Source organism: Protopterus annectens, chromosome 5.part0 (genome assembly GCF_019279795.1).
Source record: "Protopterus annectens isolate FY-2018-M chromosome 5.part0, PAN1.0, whole genome shotgun sequence".
In the NCBI taxonomy this organism is placed as follows: Eukaryota; Metazoa; Chordata; order Ceratodontiformes; family Protopteridae; genus Protopterus; species Protopterus annectens.
Window position 1 is genome coordinate 1,247,969,286 of NC_056735.1, and position 18,877 is coordinate 1,247,988,162.

General features: G+C 45.3%; 1 protein-coding gene across 4 annotated transcripts in view; it reads right to left on the reverse strand.

The window, feature by feature from the left end:
• The window catches only part of BBX (BBX high mobility group box domain containing), a 2,705,004-nt gene that overhangs the window by 2,350,656 nt on the left and 335,471 nt on the right, over nucleotides 1–18,877 (reverse strand). For 3 of the 4 annotated variants that reach the window (XM_044071093.1, XM_044071094.1, XM_044071092.1), the window contains one exon: nucleotides 851–1,049. In XM_044071093.1, the coding sequence (XP_043927028.1) occupies nucleotides 851–1,049 (199 nt within the window). The remainder of the gene's footprint in view (nucleotides 1–850; nucleotides 1,050–18,877) is intronic. The other variant, XM_044071095.1, reaches the window with a different exon arrangement.

The following is an 18,877-nucleotide window of genomic DNA, read 5'->3' on the forward strand; positions in this document are numbered from 1 at the left end:
TCACAACTCTGGCAGACTTAAATTAAGGATCCAAGCATCTCTTCTCTGACTAGGATTTGAGGTATGCCCTCTGATCCTTCCAAAATGATTACCCTTGGCTCTCCCTTATCAACAGTATTGGTATGTACAGTCTCATAGGAAACTTATCTCTCTTAGCTGACATCTAGCAAATGTTATCAAAAATATCCAAGTGAAAGAAGATTCCCTAGTGTGGTACTTATCTAAATAAGGGAAGGCAGAGGCAACAGTCAAATGTGCAGAGTGACAGGTGCGAGGCCTGCATTTGGAGTGATGGCAAGACAGTGAGGATCTTGCACTCATACATCCCACTTATATACCCTTGCACCCACAGGCTTAAGTCATAAATCAGATGACTGTATGGAAAGTTTTGGCTCTGCTACACAGGCAGGACATCAGGTTACCTCATCAAGGTAAGTCATAAGAATTATATATATAAATATATACATGTATGTAGACACACAGCATGCATGCATGTATATATGTGTGTGTGTGTGTGTGTGCGCGTGTGTGTGTGTGTATATATATATATATATATATATATATATATATATATATATATATATTACTTGTACTGCTCAAAAATCAATTCATGTACTTGAGGAACTGCTGAAAAGGTAATCATCAGTCCAGATCAACTCACTTAACCAGTTTAAAAATGAATGAACAAATAAATGCATAATACTTGCTCAAAGCACTTCTTAACATTTATGTAAACACTCTCAACTCTGGCCAATTGCTGAAGACTAAACTGTCCTCCCTGAAGAACTCTACAGAATATAACAGCAGCAAATAAAACAGTGAGCTTTTTCTACAGATTTATGAAACTCACCTGCCATACCAAAATTTAGCTGGGGTACCTCTTCAGGCTTCAGATATTTCTCTGTTGTGAAACAGTCCTTGAGTGGCTCAGGTGAGAAGGTCCACAGTTTCTTCCTCGTAGAGGCAATCGGTGAAGGTGTCTTCACAGGCTTGTTCGTTGTAGGACACCACTTGTACCCAGGGTTGGCTTTCATGAAAGCATCTTTATACTATAATTTCAGAAGGAACCCCAATAAGGAAATAAACAAAAATAATTTTACACACAATTATAAACACAAACATGTTTATGCTACACACATTATGCATATTATAACAAATACAGTGTTTCAAATACATCTAAAGGAGTCAAAATGCACAAACCAATCCATTTTAGTACAAGATTTTAATGTCTCTCATTTATTGTTAATGCAATCTACTGTGCATTTTTTGTGTAACATGCTGATTATCAATTTACAGCTTTCTAATAACGCTGAATGTGGGTGAAAACAGATATTAACTGGTATGGAGGGGGACCATTCAACAGCTGCTCACAGCCTGAGAGTTCGGAGTTCACAGTTGCTGTGTCCAGTGTTCTTTTTCAGACTCTTGCCCATCTTCCATTCCTGCTACTCTGCATCTTTCTCCTTTTCTTGTCCAGCTTAACTGGGCAAGATTTCACTTTTTAAGTATTCATCATTGTCTATTATATTACAAAGCCTAAATGCATCTATCACAAATGAATTCTGAACTTTGGTACAGCCTCTAGTTAATATGTACAAGCACAGATAAGGTTTTTTGCTGTAAGCTTCCCACAAGAAAGCTATTACTTATTCCAAGTTTCTGTCAAATGTTCATGGTTGTTTTAAATTGTCTTATACTAGTTTTCAGTCTGACCACATCTGTTTTTTCGCTAGGAAGAGTGTTTAATTTCAATAGAGAAGTTCATACCAGCACCAGAACTACTATATATTATATTCTTAGGGATACTTTTCATGTTTGCAGCCTTCTAGCTAGGGTATGAAGCAAGAATTCAGCAAACATCAGTGAAGCTGTTAGTATATTACGATTAAAGACTGGCCCTTACTTTGCACATTCTGTAATGTGGCTGATTTCCTCCATCCTGTTATGCCACAGGAATAGCTGCAGTTACTAAATTAATGACAGTAAAAGAACCTCCTCTTCAGAAACTGAAGCAAAACAAATCCTCTTGCTACTACTTTTGAGAATCAAAAAAAAAAAAAAAAAGTTGTCTCTTACTGTAACGTTCCAAATGTGTTGTCGATCTTCACTTATCCTTGACTGTGGGTTCGGTTCCATATAGCGAACAGACCGTTACTCCAGCTCGCACCCTCAAACTCTCGAGCTAAGCTTTACCCATGTGGCTCCTCACAGGACTGCCTCAGATCAAGTTTGCATAAAATAGTGACACGAAGTAGCAGACCAAAGACCACATCTGTATTCTTAAAAGGAAAAAACAATTTTTGGGGAAAGATCCGCTCCACCCAAAAACCAAACGGCAGGGGGAAGGAGGGTGGGAATGTCAAGGATAAGTGAAGATCGACAACACAGATGGAACATTATGGTAAGACATAACTTCTTTATTTGATGTCATCAATCTTCACTTAATCCTTGACTGTAAGACAAAGTCCCCAGCTACCTAAATCCTCGGAGGTCTCACGAAGAATATTCCTGAGTACCATCAAGCCAAATGACGCTTGTCCCCTAGAGACCAGATCCAGCTTGTAATGATTAACAAAGGTATGAGGGGATACCCAGATAGCCACTGCACAAATGTCAACAGAAGCTCTGGAATGAAAGAATGCAAAAGCGGCTACTGCCCTTGTTGAATGTGCTTTAACAGGTCATGGTAGTTGCACCTTCTTTTTTGTTATAAATGAACGTTACAGTCTAAGCCATTTAGACAGAGTAACTTTAGAAACAGGTTTTCCCATAGTAGTGGAAGAAAAGGAAACTACTCACCCGGTTTTCTGATTTCCTTTGTTCTGTGAAGGCAAAAACGCAATTGACTATGCACATCTAGTAAATGTAGACAATATTCACCCTTGTTTGAGAAGTTGGGTTAAACTGGAAGTTGAATAGTCTGGTTGATATTGGTTTCAGACACCGTCTTTGGTAGAAAAGAAGGATTTGCTTACAAGAAAACCCTGTCTTTAAGGAAACTAAGATATGGAGGTTTGCAAGATAAGCCCTGTAGTTCAGAAAGCCTCCTTGCATAAGTAATAGTTATCAGCAATAATGTTTTCCAGGATAAAAACTTCAGATTGCCAGTTGCAGAAGGTTCAAAAGGGGAACTGAGCATCAAAGTTCCTTTTAGAAAGGCTTTGCAAAGTTTGTGGGGCATTAACGGTGTCATTCAAACCATTATGAAAATTTGAGAATGCAGCTAAATGTACTCGTACGGTCAAGGCAGATGCTTCTGCTTCAAAAACTAATGTTAAAAATTTCAGGACCCTATCAACTGGTGCTGAAAAAGGATTGAGATTAGTCTCCGATGCCCATTTTGAAAATTTTTGCCACTTGCTGAAGTACAACCTTCTAGTCGAAGGTTTGTGGAAGGCTAGAACAATTCTTTGAATTGGAGAAATGAGAGTAGAATGCCTGACAATCACTGGAACTGGAGAAGCCATGCAGTGAGATTGAGATTTTGAAGATTCGGATGAATTCGTTCATCTGGATGGGACAGAAAGGTCTGGATCTGGGTCCAGTGTCCAGGGTTTCCAAATTCGATGAGGCCAAAAAACAGGAAACCACACATGAGGTGAGAAAGGGGCAATAAGAATTTTGTTCTTCGACCTGTTAGTTTTCTTTAGAAACTGGGATATGAGAGGAATCGGGGGAAATACATACAATAGAATGGGGGCCAATCGTGAAGGACAGTGTCTCTCGGTGACTCCCCTGGAGGGGTAATTAGGACAAAGTAGCTGTTTCACTTGTTCAGCAGGGATGCAAAGAGAATGCAGCAGGGCTGGCCCCAGTGGCGGAATATCTTTTCTGCCACCAACGGACAGAAACCACTCATGAGGCATTAGGATGGTCCTGCTGAATTTGTCCACAATCACATTGAAGCTCCCCGGAATATGTGATGCAATTAGAAAGCTGTCTGATGAAATTGCCCACTGCCATACTCTGAGCTCTTCTTAACAAAGAGGGTAAGATCTGGTTCCCTCTTGCTTGTTGATGTGCCAGACTACTAACATGTCTGTTAGAATAGTAACTGTTCCCAAGGGGAGGGTTTCTTGGAATGCCTGCAATGCTAAGAGCACTGCCCTCATCTCTAGAACACTGATGTGCAAATTGGCCTCTAGCTGGGACCAAGTGCCTTGGACCATCTTTCCCAGATAATGCCCCCCACCCTATCTGGGATGCTTCTATGGTCACCATGGCTTGGGGTTGAAGAGGGGACATAGGGTCTACCTGACAAAATTTCGTTGGAGTGAAGCCACCAACTCAGGTCTCTCTTGTATAAGTTGGTGATTAATACTAGATGGGACACTGGCTGATTCAGTAACAAGTGGAACACCAAGAGCCACTGAAGAATCCACATGTGATGTCTCGCAAAGGGAACTAGAGTGATGGAGGCTAACATTGATCCTAGAGTTTGTAGCAACAGCTTTGCAGTCACCTTTTTGCTGCGAATAATATGACCGACTCGCAATCTTACTCTTTGAAGGGGAAGAGATGTGATGCCTGTGTTTGTGTTTAGCATCGCTCCTATGAATTCCAATTGTTATGTTAGCTCTAGATGGGATTTTGCATAGTTTATAGTGATTCCCAATGAGAAACAAGTTTGAAGTATGTAGTCTCTTGCCTCAAAGTAGATGCCTGGTGGAAGCGGACAAGAGTCAGTCATCTAGGTACGGAGATGCACGGAATCCTTGCAATGTGAAGTGAGCTACTACCACTGCCATGCATTTGGTGAACACCCTGAGGGCTGTGGTGAGACCAAAAGGTAAGGCTCTGAACTGATGATGACTGGCTCCCAGCCAGCAGCTCAAGAATCTTCTGTCCACTTTTATATGGCAATACGCATCCTGAAGATCTACTGAGCACATCCAATCATCTTTTTCCAAGAAAGGAAGTATAGACTAAACTGTGACCCTCTGGAATTTGGTTTGCTGAACCGATTTGCTCAAATGACGAGCTCCAAAATCAGTCTCCAGTCCCCTGTTTTCTTTGGCACTAAAGAATCATGAGTAAATTCTAGGTCCTATCTGGTCTGCTGGGACTGTTTGGATGACTTTTGTCAAGCGGTTTTTGAACTTCTAAGACTGCTGCATCCTTGTGACAGGGTGGAATATCTGGGATTTTTCCTCATTTTTCTGGGTTTGTCCAAGAAAGGGATACTGTAAACTCTGGTTATGATCCTCTGCACCCAACTGTCTTATCATCTTGAGCCAGGTAGGTAGGTGCAGGAACAATAGTCCCCAGACTGCCTCTAGAGGACGGCAATCTGTTCTCCTTTTAGGAGCACTGATAAAAGTTACCAGGGAAAGAATCCCTGGAGCCCTGATTTTCCAGGCCACCTCTGCCTAGTGCATGGTGTCTTCCATTGTTACTCCCCCTCTGTTCAGAGGGAAGTCATTATCATGCGAGTCTTGGAAAGGCCATTGGGACTTTTTGAAACGTAGCTTCCCACTTCTCTGGTACCCGGAGTAAGACTGCCGAGGAGTGGAAAAGCATATGCCCATGGCAGAAAGGGCCTTTCCACCCTTCTCATATCTAGCCAGGGTGTCTAAGTCTGGGACCAAAAAGGGGTGTTCCGTCAAATGGAGCATTGACGAAAGAAGACTTAAATGGCTCCACGAATTCACATAAGCACATCCAGGCATATCTCCTGATACCTAGGCCTGAACCTGCTGCTCTCATCATCCATTCGTCTGCATGTGCAATCAACCTCATGGATGAGTTGTAAACAGATTCTAGGATCGTCTGCTGAGAAGTTACTTTTTCTTAAACCCCTACAGCTCCTGCTCCTGTCAAAGTATCTTTTATCAGATCTCTTTGAAGTCTCATGAAATGTGCCATGTAATTCAAGGACCTTAGTATGAAAATCGAAGCATACACACCCTTCCCGAATCTATCCAACATACTAGACTCTATTAGGAGGATGGACAGTAGGACTTCAATCAGGAAGTTCCTTTTTGGTGGCTGCCACTACCACCATGACATCTACTGGTATTCCCTTCGCCCAGTGCTGCTGATCCTGAGGAGCTGACAAAATATGGTCTAGTCTCCGAGACTGGCTCAAAAGAATCAGGTATCTTCTAAGCCTGCTGTTCAATCAATTTAATCAGATTGTCAGTGGGCGGAGAGATCCAGAAAGTAGAGAGTCGGTCACAGAAAGCCCCTAGGTATACAGATTCCTCTGAGGAAGGTTGAAGGGAAGACCAGCACCCCTCTGTTTCAGGATCTCTAAAATGTCTTCAAAGGAGACATCTTCCAGGGACGACCTTGGGGAATCTTCCCCTTCATCGAAATCGGTATCTTCAGTGAAAGACTTTTCATGGGAGTCCAAGTGCTTCCTCTTGCATTTCCTCTTCAGTGGTACCTCTTTGGTGGTATGGGCCGGAGAGGCATCTGAGGCTTCAGTGCTTGCTGTCCCAGGGTAGAGGCAGGAGGAAGTTCTAAGCGAGAAGGGCAGGGCTGTTGGTCTGACGAAAGTGATGTTGAATGAATGCCCACAGTGGACAATAACCTCGCCATGTCTTGTAAGGCAGGCCACCCCCCCCCCCCCCCGAAGAGGAATGGGAGCCTGGAACCGAAATAGACTCCTTCGGAGTCATGGTCCCATCCTGCACAGAGAAGGCCACCTCAGAAGCCAAAACCGGTGTCGAGCTAACTTGTGCCAATGCTCCGACAGCATGGGTGGCTTTGACAACACCAGAATGTAACCATGCTCCCAGGAGCCAGCAACAAAGCTGTGAAAGCAGGAGATCTTCAGTTTCGACAGAGTCAAAGAGTTCAACGCTGTTTTTGGCACTGAGAAGGAACTCTGACCGGCATAAAGACAGTCGAAACAGGGACTGTTGGCACTGGGAACTCTGAAGAGTCAGAAAAGGAACAATCACTGAAGTCGAGACAGGCAAGGTTCCAGAGCTAGAAGGGCTAGGAAAGTACAGTTTTGTACCTACCATAAACGTAGATGTCCGATAGATATGCAACTGCAGTCCTTACATATGGGTTGTCCTGCCTCAGGCAGCCCTCGGTCGGCCGGATTCCAAAGTCTGGGTCCGACGTCGGCTGATGTCGACTCCTCCCCGACGTCAGAGCGGCTGGGGTATAAAAGTATCAGCCGACGCCATCTTCCTCAGTGTTTCTTGCCCCAGATGCCAGGTGCCCTCCAAGGAAGGCTAAAAATAGAACTGGATAAAAAATTCCAGACATGCACAATAGCAATAAACAGATGCACCATAACAGATATCCCCAGCTAAGTATAAAAGGAGGAAAGTGGACCCAATGCACAGAGGGGAAGGAGGGAGGGAAAACCTGATTGCAGTTGCATATCTATCGGACATCTACATTTATGGTAGGTACAAAACTGTACTATGTCCTTCAAGAACGCAACTGCAGTCCTTACATATGGGTTGAATACCATAGCCAAGCTGGGGGTGGTAGGCTCTAAGAAAATGATGGTGTAGCTAAAATGCCCTGCAGGACTGCCGAAGCAAAGCCTGCTCGGTACCTGGAATATAAGGGGAGGTTGTAGTGCTTAGAAAATGTATGCACGGAGCTCCATGTAGCAGCTTCTAGAATGTCCTTTGTAGCCACCCCTCTTAGGAAGGCTGTGGAGGTGGCTGTAGCTCTGGTGGTGTGTGGTCTGACATTGGCTGGCACACCCTTCCCATGGTAGGAATAACAAAATCTGATGCAATGTCCAATCCATTTTGAAATTGTTTGTTTGGAAATTGCTTTTCCTTGTACTCCAGGAGCGTAAGCTAAAAATAATTGGTCAGACTTTCTGTTGGCCTTTGTTCTGTCCAAGTAGTAGTGCAGTTGCCTGTGAATGTCCAAAGTGTGCAGCAGTTTTTCCCCTTTATTTTGAGGATTGGGGAAGAAAGTAGGCAGGTGAATTGCTTGATTTAAAGACACCCTGGATATCACTTTTGGCATAAAAGAAGGATTGGTTCTTAAAGAAACCCTGTCCTGATGAAAAAATGAGGAATGGAGGTACTGCCATGAGGGCCTGAATCTCCGAAACTCTCCTTGCTGAGGTTATTGCCAACAGGAAAACTGTTTTCCAGGAAAGAAATTGCAATTCTGCAGATGCTGCTGGCTCAAAGGGAGGAAGAGTTAATTTTTCCAACACGAAATTGAGGTCCCATGCAGGCACTGGTGGTTTTCTGGGAGGTTTGATATTCTTTACCCCTCTTAGAAATTGTCTAAGCAAAGGATGTGAGAACACAGGAGGATCGGTGTTGTATCTTGCTGAAATTGCTGAAGCATGTATTTTTATGGAGGAATAGGAAAGTCCATTATGCAGCATGTCTGCCAAGTATTCCAATATCTGTGGAATGTTCATTACTGATGCATCCTGTCCCTTGTTGGTATTCCAGATGCTGAATCTCTTCCATTTGGCTGAATAAGCTTTTCTGGTGGAAGGTCTGCGTGCTTCTAATAATATAAGCTTTTCTGGTGGAAGGTCTGCGTGCTTCTAATAATATCTGTTGAACTTCCTTGGAGAAAGAGATATGTGGAGAAATCATGGAACCCTCCAAGCTGTCAGCCGCAGAGTTTGCAGGTTTGGATGAACCGTCCGGTAATTGTGCTGAGTCAAGAGTGGAGACCATAGAGGCAGGGTCCACGGTTTGGTGCAAGTTATGCTCCTTAGTAGTGGGTACCAGTGCTGTCTTGGCCAGTCTGGAGCTATTAAGATGCCTTTCGGTTGCTCTGCTTTGATCTTCAGTAACACCTTGGTCATCAATGGTAGAGGTGGGAATGCATAGATTGTTAGAGAGGTCCAGCTGAATGAGAGAGCATCTATTTTCCAGGCTTGTGGATGATGTGACCTCGTGCAGAACTTTTTCAGATGATGATTGAGGTGGGAGGCAAAGAGGTTTACGTCCGGCCTCCCCCATGCAGAAGTTATTTGTGCAAAAATGTCTGGATGCAACATCCATTCGTGTGGATCCAGGATGTTTCTGCTTAGACTGTCTGCTAGAATATTGTCCCTGCCCGGAACAAACTGGGATTGTAGCTGTATGTTCAGTTTCAGGGATTTTTCCCAAAGAGTCATTGTTAGTCTGCAAAGGGGGTAAGAATGAGTACCTCCCTGCTTGTTTATGTACCACATAACAGTGGTGTTGCCTGTCTTTATTGGTAGATGACCTTGCTGAAGATATTTTCCGAAGGCCTCGATTGCATGCATTACTGCTAACATCTCTTTTTGATTGATGTGCAGATGTACTTCCTGGGGAGTCCATTACCCTTGAATACATCTGCCCTCCATGTGCGCCCCCCCATCCATGGTCTGAGGCGTCTGTTGTAACGGTTTGGCTTGTTTGAGGCTTGTTGAAAGGCATACCTTTGTTTAACTGGCTTGCTTGGGCCCACCACAAAAATTCCCTTTGTAGACATGGGATGAGTGGGATAACTGCTTCTAAGTTGTGGCTGTGTTGAGACCATAAACTTTTTAGGTACCATTGTAGTTTTCTCATGTGTAGTCTTGCCAGTGGAATCAGTAGAATGCAAGATGCCATGAAACCCAGGGCCTGCAGGATTTTCCTTGCAGTCATCTGGGTGAGCTTTGCTAGGCTTTTGAAGTAATGTGGTGGTAGTTCTTGCTTCTCTTCTCTGAGGTAAGCCATTTGAGATTCTGTGTCTAGTTTGGCGCCCAGAAAAGTTATTTGTTGGGATGGCAGTAGTCTTGATTTTTTAAGTTGACTGTGTATCCCAAGGACTGTAGTAAGTGAATGACATAATTCAAGTTTTCTGTCAAGGCTTGCTTGCTGTCCGCTTGTATAAGGCAGTCGTCCAGGTAAGGGTATATTTGTATCCCCAGGAGTCTGCAATGTACAATTACTGATGCCAGGCATTTCGTGAATACTCTGGGCGCAGTAGATAAGCCAAAGGGCAATGCTGAGAATTGATAATGCTCTGACCCTGCAAGAAATCTGAGGTATCTTCTGCAACTGTGTCTGATTGGGACATGCAGGTATGCCTCCTTGAGGTCCAGAGTAACCAGCCAAGACCCCTTGCCCAGCATGGGAAGGAGTTGCTGTAGCGTCAGCATTTTGAATTTTGGTACAATGAGAAAAGTGTTTAGAGCGGACAAGTCCAGTATAGGTCTCCATTGCTTTTCTTTTCTTGGAACAAGGAACAGTCTTGAGTAAAATCCCTGGCCTTGTTCCTGAGGAGGAACCTTTTCTATTGCTTTGATTTGTTTCAGCTTTGAAATTTGTTCGGATGCCTCTGCCCTTTGATTTTGTGGCAGGTTTGGCATGCCTTGTCTTGTTGGTAACGTATGAAAGTGGAACCTGTAGCCTTGGTCTATTATGTCCAGAATCCACTTGTCCTTTGTTAAAATGTGCCAGTTTTTTGAAAATAAGGATAATTTTCCGCCTAAAGGTGCTTCTCTTTGAGCCTTGGTCGGCGGTGTCAAAGGCAAGTCATTGTGATTGTCCCTGTGGGGCAGGGGAAGTCCCTGCGCCACCTCTCTGATTAGTCGGTTGCCATTGGTGTCCCCTGTAGGAGCCTCTGTATTGCCCTCTTCCTCGGGCACGTCTGCTTTTTCCCCTTTGAAATTTGTCAGTGTCCGGAAAGGACCAATTCTTAGAAGGCCAATTCCTGCTGAACCTAGGAGGCTGAACCTGGAGGAAATTCTTGACTGTTTGCACTGATTTAGCCTTTTCCTCAATTGATTTCAACACATCCTGAGCATTAGTACCAAATAGCTTGTGTTTTTCCAGAGGTGCATCTAGAAGCTTTGCTTTAACATGATCTGGTAATGGCTGTTCTTTTAACCATGCATGTCTACGTATGATGGCCCCTGTCATAGCTGCCCTAACATGAAGCTTCCAATGCATCATATCCACACTGAAGAAAATGGTTGCTAACCTGCTGTGTGTTGTGAACCACATCCTGCAAGGCCTTCCTATCTAAAGGCTCAGGAGAGGCTAACTTTTTCTGCAAATCATCCATCAAGAAATCCTGATACTGAAACATATGAAAAAGGCAATTGAGGGCTCTCATAGCCAGTGTGGTTGAGGTATAAACCTTTTTGCCCCACCTCTCCAGGGACCTAGCTTCCCTGTCTGAGGGCAAGGGATTCTTGGCCGTGGATGCAGTCACCCCTTTGGGCCCCTGGGAAATGGTTTCCAGATCAACAGCATGGGGCTTAAAGAAATGTTTATGAGTTTCGGGAACCCTGTAGTATCTGTCCGGCTTGACAGGAGCAGGAGGGAGAGAATCAAGAGAAGCACTCGAATCTGAGTACACATCATCCAGAACATCAAGCACTGGAGGGATAGCTAAAGGCCTGTGTTGTGGTAGCTTAAGGAAGGTACGAAGCTGTTTCCTGGAGTCTAGAGTATTCCTGGCCTTGCCACTGAAAGTGCTCCCTCATGGAGTGAAGAACTTCCCCAAAAGAAATATCCTCAGGAGGGGAGGCAGAGGGGATAGAATCCTCCACATCAGAATCCTCGTAGGCCTGGAAGGACTCTTCCTGGATATCTGAGTGATCAGAGTCACCAGAGGCTTCATCTGAAGAAAGGGTGTCAGTATGCTCAACCCTGGGCCTTTTGTCAGAAGGTGGCTGAGATCCTCTTTCAGGATGGGCCTGGGAGCCTCTGATTAAGGAAATTAAATCTGCAGCTAAAGACATGATTTGTCTATCAGTAGTGGGCTGAGGCAGAGCTTTAGGAGGGTGAGACTTAGCCTGGCTAGCAGCCTTAGCACGTGTGTAGGCCTTGACAGACAGACATAGGGGGCCTAGCTGCCCCACGTGCTGGAGTAACCTTGTCCACTGGTATGGTCTCCGGTAAATCTTGGGCTTCAGAATCAGGAGGAAAATCAACCACCGGCACCGGCTCCAGGGCCGGAGTAATCGGTAGAGCGGTGTCGTCGGTCCGGAGCGGTGGAACAACCGCCTCAGAAGAGACCGATGCACTCGCGGTAATTTTTGGCGTGGAGTCGGTGGAAGTCGCAGGCCGAGGATGTCGGTCCCGGTCCTTCCGTTTTTTGGAAATATGAGGTGTCGGTTGTTCCGACGGCATGGTATAGGAGAATTTGTCGCCAAAAAAGTCTTCAGCAAACTCTGCCCGGCGCCTGAGTGTGCGCTTATTGAAGCAAGCACAGGCGGCACAGGCCGAGACGTCGTGGTCTGGGCCAAGGCAGGGGAGGCAGTAAGAATGGAAATCCTTATGAGGTATTTGTTTACCACAAGACAAACAGTTAACTTTTTCAGTTTTTTCTGACATCGGCTGAGGCAAGAAAAAGATCCCCAACGGGGTACTTAGCTTTTTTGATGACTTCGGATACGAAAAACACAGGAGCTGACCGACCGGCACTTGCGAACTGCTTCTGCTTCGGGCACCGCGTGGCAAGAAAGACTGAGGAAGATGGCGTCGGCTGATACTTTTATACCCCAGCCGCTCTGATGTCGGGGAGGAGGCGACATCAGCCGACGTCGGACCCAGACTTTGGAATCCGGTCGACCGAGGGCTGCCTGAGGCAGGATAACCCATATGTAAGGACTGCAGTTGCATTCTTGAAGGACATCTGCAGAACTGGACAATCCCCTTGCCACCAAGAGCTGATCCACCAGTCTCAAAATATCTGATTCCAGGAGGCTCTTGGTGGAACAGACCGAAGAGACCGACTGGGATCTGGGTTTCTCCAAGAAGGGGCTTGGAGGTCAGTCTACGAATGGGTCCAGTGAGGGAGAACACCTGGTATGAGCCCTACCTTTAAAGAAAAATTATTTCGGTTTCGTAGATGTCTGCTCCAAAATAATTGTAGTAGTAGTAGTCAGTGCCAAAGCTGTTGGTGCAAAGGTACGCACCGATGGCACCAAATGCCAAGTCTTTTCCCCAGTTGGTTCCGAAGAAACTGCAAACAATACACACATAAGGAGTGTGTCGGATTTGGGTGGTCTACACACACACTTCTTTTGAAGCCAGAATTTCCCTTGTTTTTCTCAGCCATTTCCAAAAACACACAAACAAGGGAAGGAAGAAAGGCAATTAAGAAATTAGTCAAAAGTTTAGATGATTTTTTTTTTTTTTTTTTTAAAGGAAAATTCATACCAACGATGGTACGAAAGATTACCCAATGGTAAAGAAGGAAAGAAAGGTACCAACGATGGTACAAATTACCTTAATGGGAAGGGAAAGAATACCAACAATGGTAAGAACAAAAAAAACAAAAAACACCAATCGTGTTAAGGAACGAAAGCAGGAAAAGAGGAGCTGGGTATAAGAGGAGAAAGACGTCACTAAATAGGTGATTAAGAGAGAAAGTTCACTTGCAACAAAGTAGTAATAGCTTTCTTGAGAGCTGTTTTGATAGACGTCTGACAATGAAAGTGGCAAACGAGATCTGAGGCAATCTTGTGAGGAGCATAATGCGTAAAGCTTAACTCGAGAGCTTTGGAGGGCAAGAGCTGGAATAATGGCAGAGTCGGTTCCGATATATGGAACTGAACCCACAGTCGAGGATTAAGTGAAGACTGACAAAGTACAATTGTGTACATATGTAGATGTTCGAGTGTATTCACTATTGCAGTCATCACCTGTGGGTTATCCCTGCTATGGTAGCCCTTGGCCGGCCCGAATGCCAGAGTCAATGTTTTTCTGCATCAGCTGCTGTCGCTTGCTGTCTGACGTCAGGTCGTCAGTGCTATAAAGGAAGACAGCAGACACCATTACATCAGTTTTTCTTGTCTTAACCAGAAGCCCAAGTAAATAAGTTGAAGTGGTCCTGGTAGCTAAAAGCCACTGTTAGAAACTTATGTCTCCCTAAAGAAAGAAGAAACAAGGGGAAGGAGGGTGGGAAACCAGGACTGCAACAGTGAATACACTCAAACATCTACATTTATGGTAAGTGTACACAACTGTACTATTTTCTTCGTGTTTCGCTGTTGCAGTTATCACCTGTGGGAGGATTCCTAAAGCTGAGGAGAAGGGTGGTAGGATTAGAAAGAGACCTAGGAATGTGTCAGCATGTCCTGCAGAAGTGCAGAGGCAAACCCTGCCCTAGCATTGGAGAATAGAGGTAGGTGGTAAAGCTTGGTGACGGTATGGACAGTAGTCCAGCCTGCATTTTCCAAGATGTCCCTAGTAGGAACTTCTCTGAGGAATGCTATGGACGTGCAGGCTGCCCTAGTGGAATGGGTTCGAATGGACTTGTGGGGGGGTTCCCATGCCAAGTGCAGCAGAAGGATACAGTGCGAGATCCATTTGGAAAGGGTCGGTTTGGAAATGGGCTTCCCCTTTGCCCCTGGGGCAAAGCTGACAAGGAGTTAGTCAGTTTTCCTGAAGGATTTAGTATGGTCCACACAGTGTCTGAGCTGTCTGTGCACGTCTAGTGAGTGCAGAATTCTTTCCCCCTTGTTTTGAGGGTTAGGAAAGAAGGTTACATTAGATACCACCTTTGGTATAAAGGAGGGATTAATCCTCAGAGACCCTGTCTGCATGGAAGATGAAGGACTCAATATGGCCATCAGTGCCTGAAGATGTGAAACCCTTCTGGCTGAGGTGAAAGCAGTCTTCCAGGAAAGGTATCTTAGTTCTGCTGAAGCAGCAGGTTCGAAGGGTGGTAAAGTTAAAGTTAGTTTCTTCCAAAACATAATTCAGGTCCCAAACAGGAATGGGTGACCTTCTGGGAGGCCCGATATTGGAAGGCCCTCTGCTGAATTATTTAATCAAAAGGGTGGAGAATGGACAGTTGTGTACACTTTCCATAAACGTAGATGTTCGAGTGTATTCACTGTTGCAGTCACATTTGGGTTATCCCTGCCAGGGTAGCCCTCGGCCGGCCTGAATACCAGAGGCTTAGTATTTCTGCGTCTGTTGCTGTCGCTTGAGGGCTGACGTCTCTCTAAAGAAAGAGGACACAAGGGAGAAGTTGGGTGGGAAACCAGGACTGCAACAGTGAATACACTCAAACATCTCCATTTATGGCAAGTATACACAACTGTACTATGTTCTTCATGTTTCACTATTACAGTCATCACATTCAGGTAGATTCCCAAAGCTGAGGAAAATGGTGGAGGCAGTCAAAGGACCTAGAGGCTGGCTAGGATGCCCTGCAAGACTGCAGAAGCAAACTCTGCCCTGGATTTGGAGGAGAGGCAGGTGGTAATGCTTAGTAAAAATGTGAACAGATGTACAGGTGGCAGCCACAAGAATGTCCCTGGCGGGGACTCCTCTTAGGACAGCTACAGAGGTGGAGGCTGCTTTGGTGGAGAGGCTTTCCATGCGGTTTGCAGCAGAAATGGATGCAGTGTGCTATCCATTTGGAATTGGAAATGGTTTGCTTGGAGATAGCTTTCCTACAGGGGAAAAAGGCAAAGCCAACTAGTAATTGGTCAGACTTTAAGGATTTAGTCCTATCCAGACTCCGAGCTGTCTGTGAACATCTAGAGAATGAAGAATTCTTCCCCCCTTGTTCTGGGGATTAGGAAAGAAGGTGGGCAGATGAATGGATTGGTTAAGAGCCACACTGGACATCACCTTGGCCATAAAGGATGGGTTTGTTCTGAGGGAAACCATGTCTGCATGGAAGATTATGATGGGTTCCAAAACCATGAGTGCTTGCAACTCAGAGACTCTTCTGGCTGAAGTGATGGCCAGAAGGAAAGCTGTTTTCCAGGAGAGAAATTTTAGCGCTGCAGAAGTTCGTTCGAAAGGAGCCACGGTGAGCTCTTACAAGACAAAGTTAAGGTTCCAAGCTGGTGTTGGTGCCCTTCTGGGGGGCCTCAAGTTGCTAGCCCCTCTGAAGAACTGTTTGATTAAAGGGTGCAAGGAAAGGGGCTGCTCAGTGGGAAAATGACCAGAAATACCAGAGGCATGAATTTTTATGCAGGAGAAAGAGAAACCACTCTGTAGTAGGTCAGCTAAGTAATCCAGGATGAGAGGGATGGAGGGATGTGCCATATTGGCTCCCTTAGCCTGGATCCATGGGCAGAACTTTTTCCATTTATTTGCATAAGACTTTCTGGTGCAAGGATGTCTGGCCTCACGGATGACATCCAGAACCAGTTTACTTAGAAAGGCAATGGGGTTAGGGAATAAGCCAAGCTGCCAAATTGAGTGTCTGCAACTTGGGATGCATGAATTCCCCTTCCCTCTGCGTCAAGAGGTTTGGAATCCGAGGAAGATGCCATGGGGCAGCGGAGACAGGTTGCGCAGCAAGGGGTACCAGTGTGGTCAGGGCCAGTCTGGAGCTATAAGAATGTTCCTTGGTTTTTACTCTCTTATTTTGAGCAGTACCCTTGGGATGAGAGGTAGGGGAGGAAAGGCAAAGACCAATAGAGTGACCTAGGGTAAAGACAGGTCATCCACTTTCCAAGCCATGCATTGATGCTCTCTGGTGCAGAATTTTCTGAGCTGATGGTTGGTGTGGGAGGCAAGGAGTTTAACCTTTGGGGTTCTCCATTTCTGAGTTGTTAGGGTGAAGGTACTTCTGCTGAGATGCCACTCGTGTGGGTCCAGAAGGTTTCTGCTTAATTCGTCTGACAGAGTTTAGAGAGCCTGGTAGGAATTGTGTTAACAGGTGTAGCTGCATGGAAGAGGATGCGAGCCAAAGGGTCATGGCCAGCCTGCATAGGAGGTAGAAGCAAGTCCCTCCCTGCTGGTTGATGTACCACATCACAATGGTGTTGTCTGTTTTGATCAGAAGAACCCCTGGAGAGAGAGAAGGGGTTTGAAAGCTATCAAGGTGTGCTGCACAGCCGTCATCTCTTTTTGACTGATGTGCAGAGGGATTTCCTGAGGGCTCCATTAGCCCTGTATGCACCTGCCATCCAGTTGTGCTCCCTAAGTGTATTCTAATGCGTCTGTGGTGAGGGTCTGGGCAGTGTGGGGGTGGAGAGAAGGACAGTCCCTTGCTGTGGGAGCATGCTGCTGCCCACCAAAGAAATTCCTTTCTGAGCTAAGGAATTATAGGCAGAAGAGTTTCCAGGTATTTTGAAATTTCGAGTGTTGACACCAAAGGATCTTTAGGCACCATTGAAGTTTCATCATGTGCAGTGTCCAAGATGCCATGAACCCCAGAGCTTGCAGGATCTTCCTTGCAGATAGCTGGGGTCTGGTGGCGTAGCTGAGAGAAGCAAGTGGTCAGGAAAATTTGTTTCTCTGGTGTACGGAATGCCATCTGGGATGCTGTGTCCAGACTTGCTCCCAGGAAGATTACACTTTGGATGGGCACTTGTTTGGATTTCTTTTTGTTGGTTGTGTATCCTAGGGAGGTTAGTAGTGTCTTTAAAAAGGCCAGGTGCTTGAGCAGCTTTTCCTGGCTGTCTGCCTGAATAAGGCAGTCGTCTAAGTATGGGTACATTTGAATATTTATTTGTCTGCAAAATGCAATGGCTGGAGCCAGACATTTTGTGAAAACTCTGGGAGCAGTAGATAAGCCAAAGGGAAGCTCAGAGAACTGAAAGTGTTGAGATCCTACCCTGAAGCGGAGATATTTCCTGCATTATTCCCTGATAGGAATCTGGAGGTAGGCTTCTTTTAGATCTAGGGTGGCTAGCCAAACGTCCTTGGAGAGCATGGGTAGCAGCTGCTGAAGGGTGAGCATTTTGAATTTTAGGATCACCAGGAAGGTGTGTAGAATTGATCGAGGATGGGGCACCAGGGTGCCCTCTTTTCTGGGCACCAGCAAAGTCTGGAGTAGAAGCCTTGGCCTATCTGTTCTGCAGGAACTTGTTCTACCGTTCTCATAGAGAAAAGGGAAAGTATTTGCTTTTGAGCCTCTGCCCACTGATTTAGTGGTAGATCTGGGAACCCTTTTGGGGTTGGAAGGGTATGGAAGGAGAATTCGTATCCCTAAGACGCAATATTCAGAACCCATTGGTCCTTGGTTATGGTGGCCCAGGTGCTTGAGTGAAAGGAGTGTTTTCCTCCTAGTGGTAAGTGAAGGTGGGCAGACAGGGTAGGAGGCAAGTCATTGTGAGTTCTTACCATAAGCGGAAGGCTTAGAACTCCCTGGTTTTGAAGCAGAGGTAGTCGACTGCTTAGATCTCTGCATTCCCTAGGGCTGGTGTCTGGATGGTCTGTTTCCATGGGGTCTAGGCTGGGCTGGTTTACTCAGAGCAGGAAAGGCCCAGTGCTTGGAGGGACAATGCTTGTTGAACCTAGGGGGGTGGACTTGTAAGAAATTCTTAACTGTTTGCAAAGATTTTGCTTTTTTATCCATCTTTTTTCTGCCTTAGCACCAAATAAGTTGTCTTTGTGCAAGGGGGCATCCAACAATTTAGATTTGACATGATCTGGAAGGGGTTGTTACTTAAGCCATGCATATCTTCTAATGACACAGCCAGTGACTGCTGCCCAGCAAGAAGCTTCTAGGGTGTCAAAACCACAGTGCAAAGTGTGTTTAGTTACTTGGTCTCCAGAATGCATTAATTCTTGCAGGTCTTTAGATTATGCCCAAGCAGGAAGGGAAGACATTTTGTTCAAGGAGCTCCAGGGTATGTTGCTGGAATTTCAGCATATGGAACTGACAATTTAGTGCCCTGACAGCAAGAGTAGCTGACATGTATAGTTTTTTACCACATTTGTTTAAAGCTCGGGAATCCCTGTCTGAGGGTGTGGGATTCTTAGCACAGGTTGCTTTAATTCCTTTTGGCCCTTGAGAAATGACTGCAGGGATAGCTGCTGGATTTTTAAAAATATATTTGTGTGAGTCAGGGACTCTATAGTACCTGTCAGGCTTTCTGGGAGCAGGAGGTAGGGTGTCGGGAGTCGAGCTGGATTCAAGGAAAACATACACAACATCCAGGATTGGAGGGATGGCCAAGGGTCTGTGGTGCAGAAGTTCTAAGAATTCCCTGAGTCTCTTTTTAGACTGTGGGTAGTCTTGACTTTCCCATTGGAAA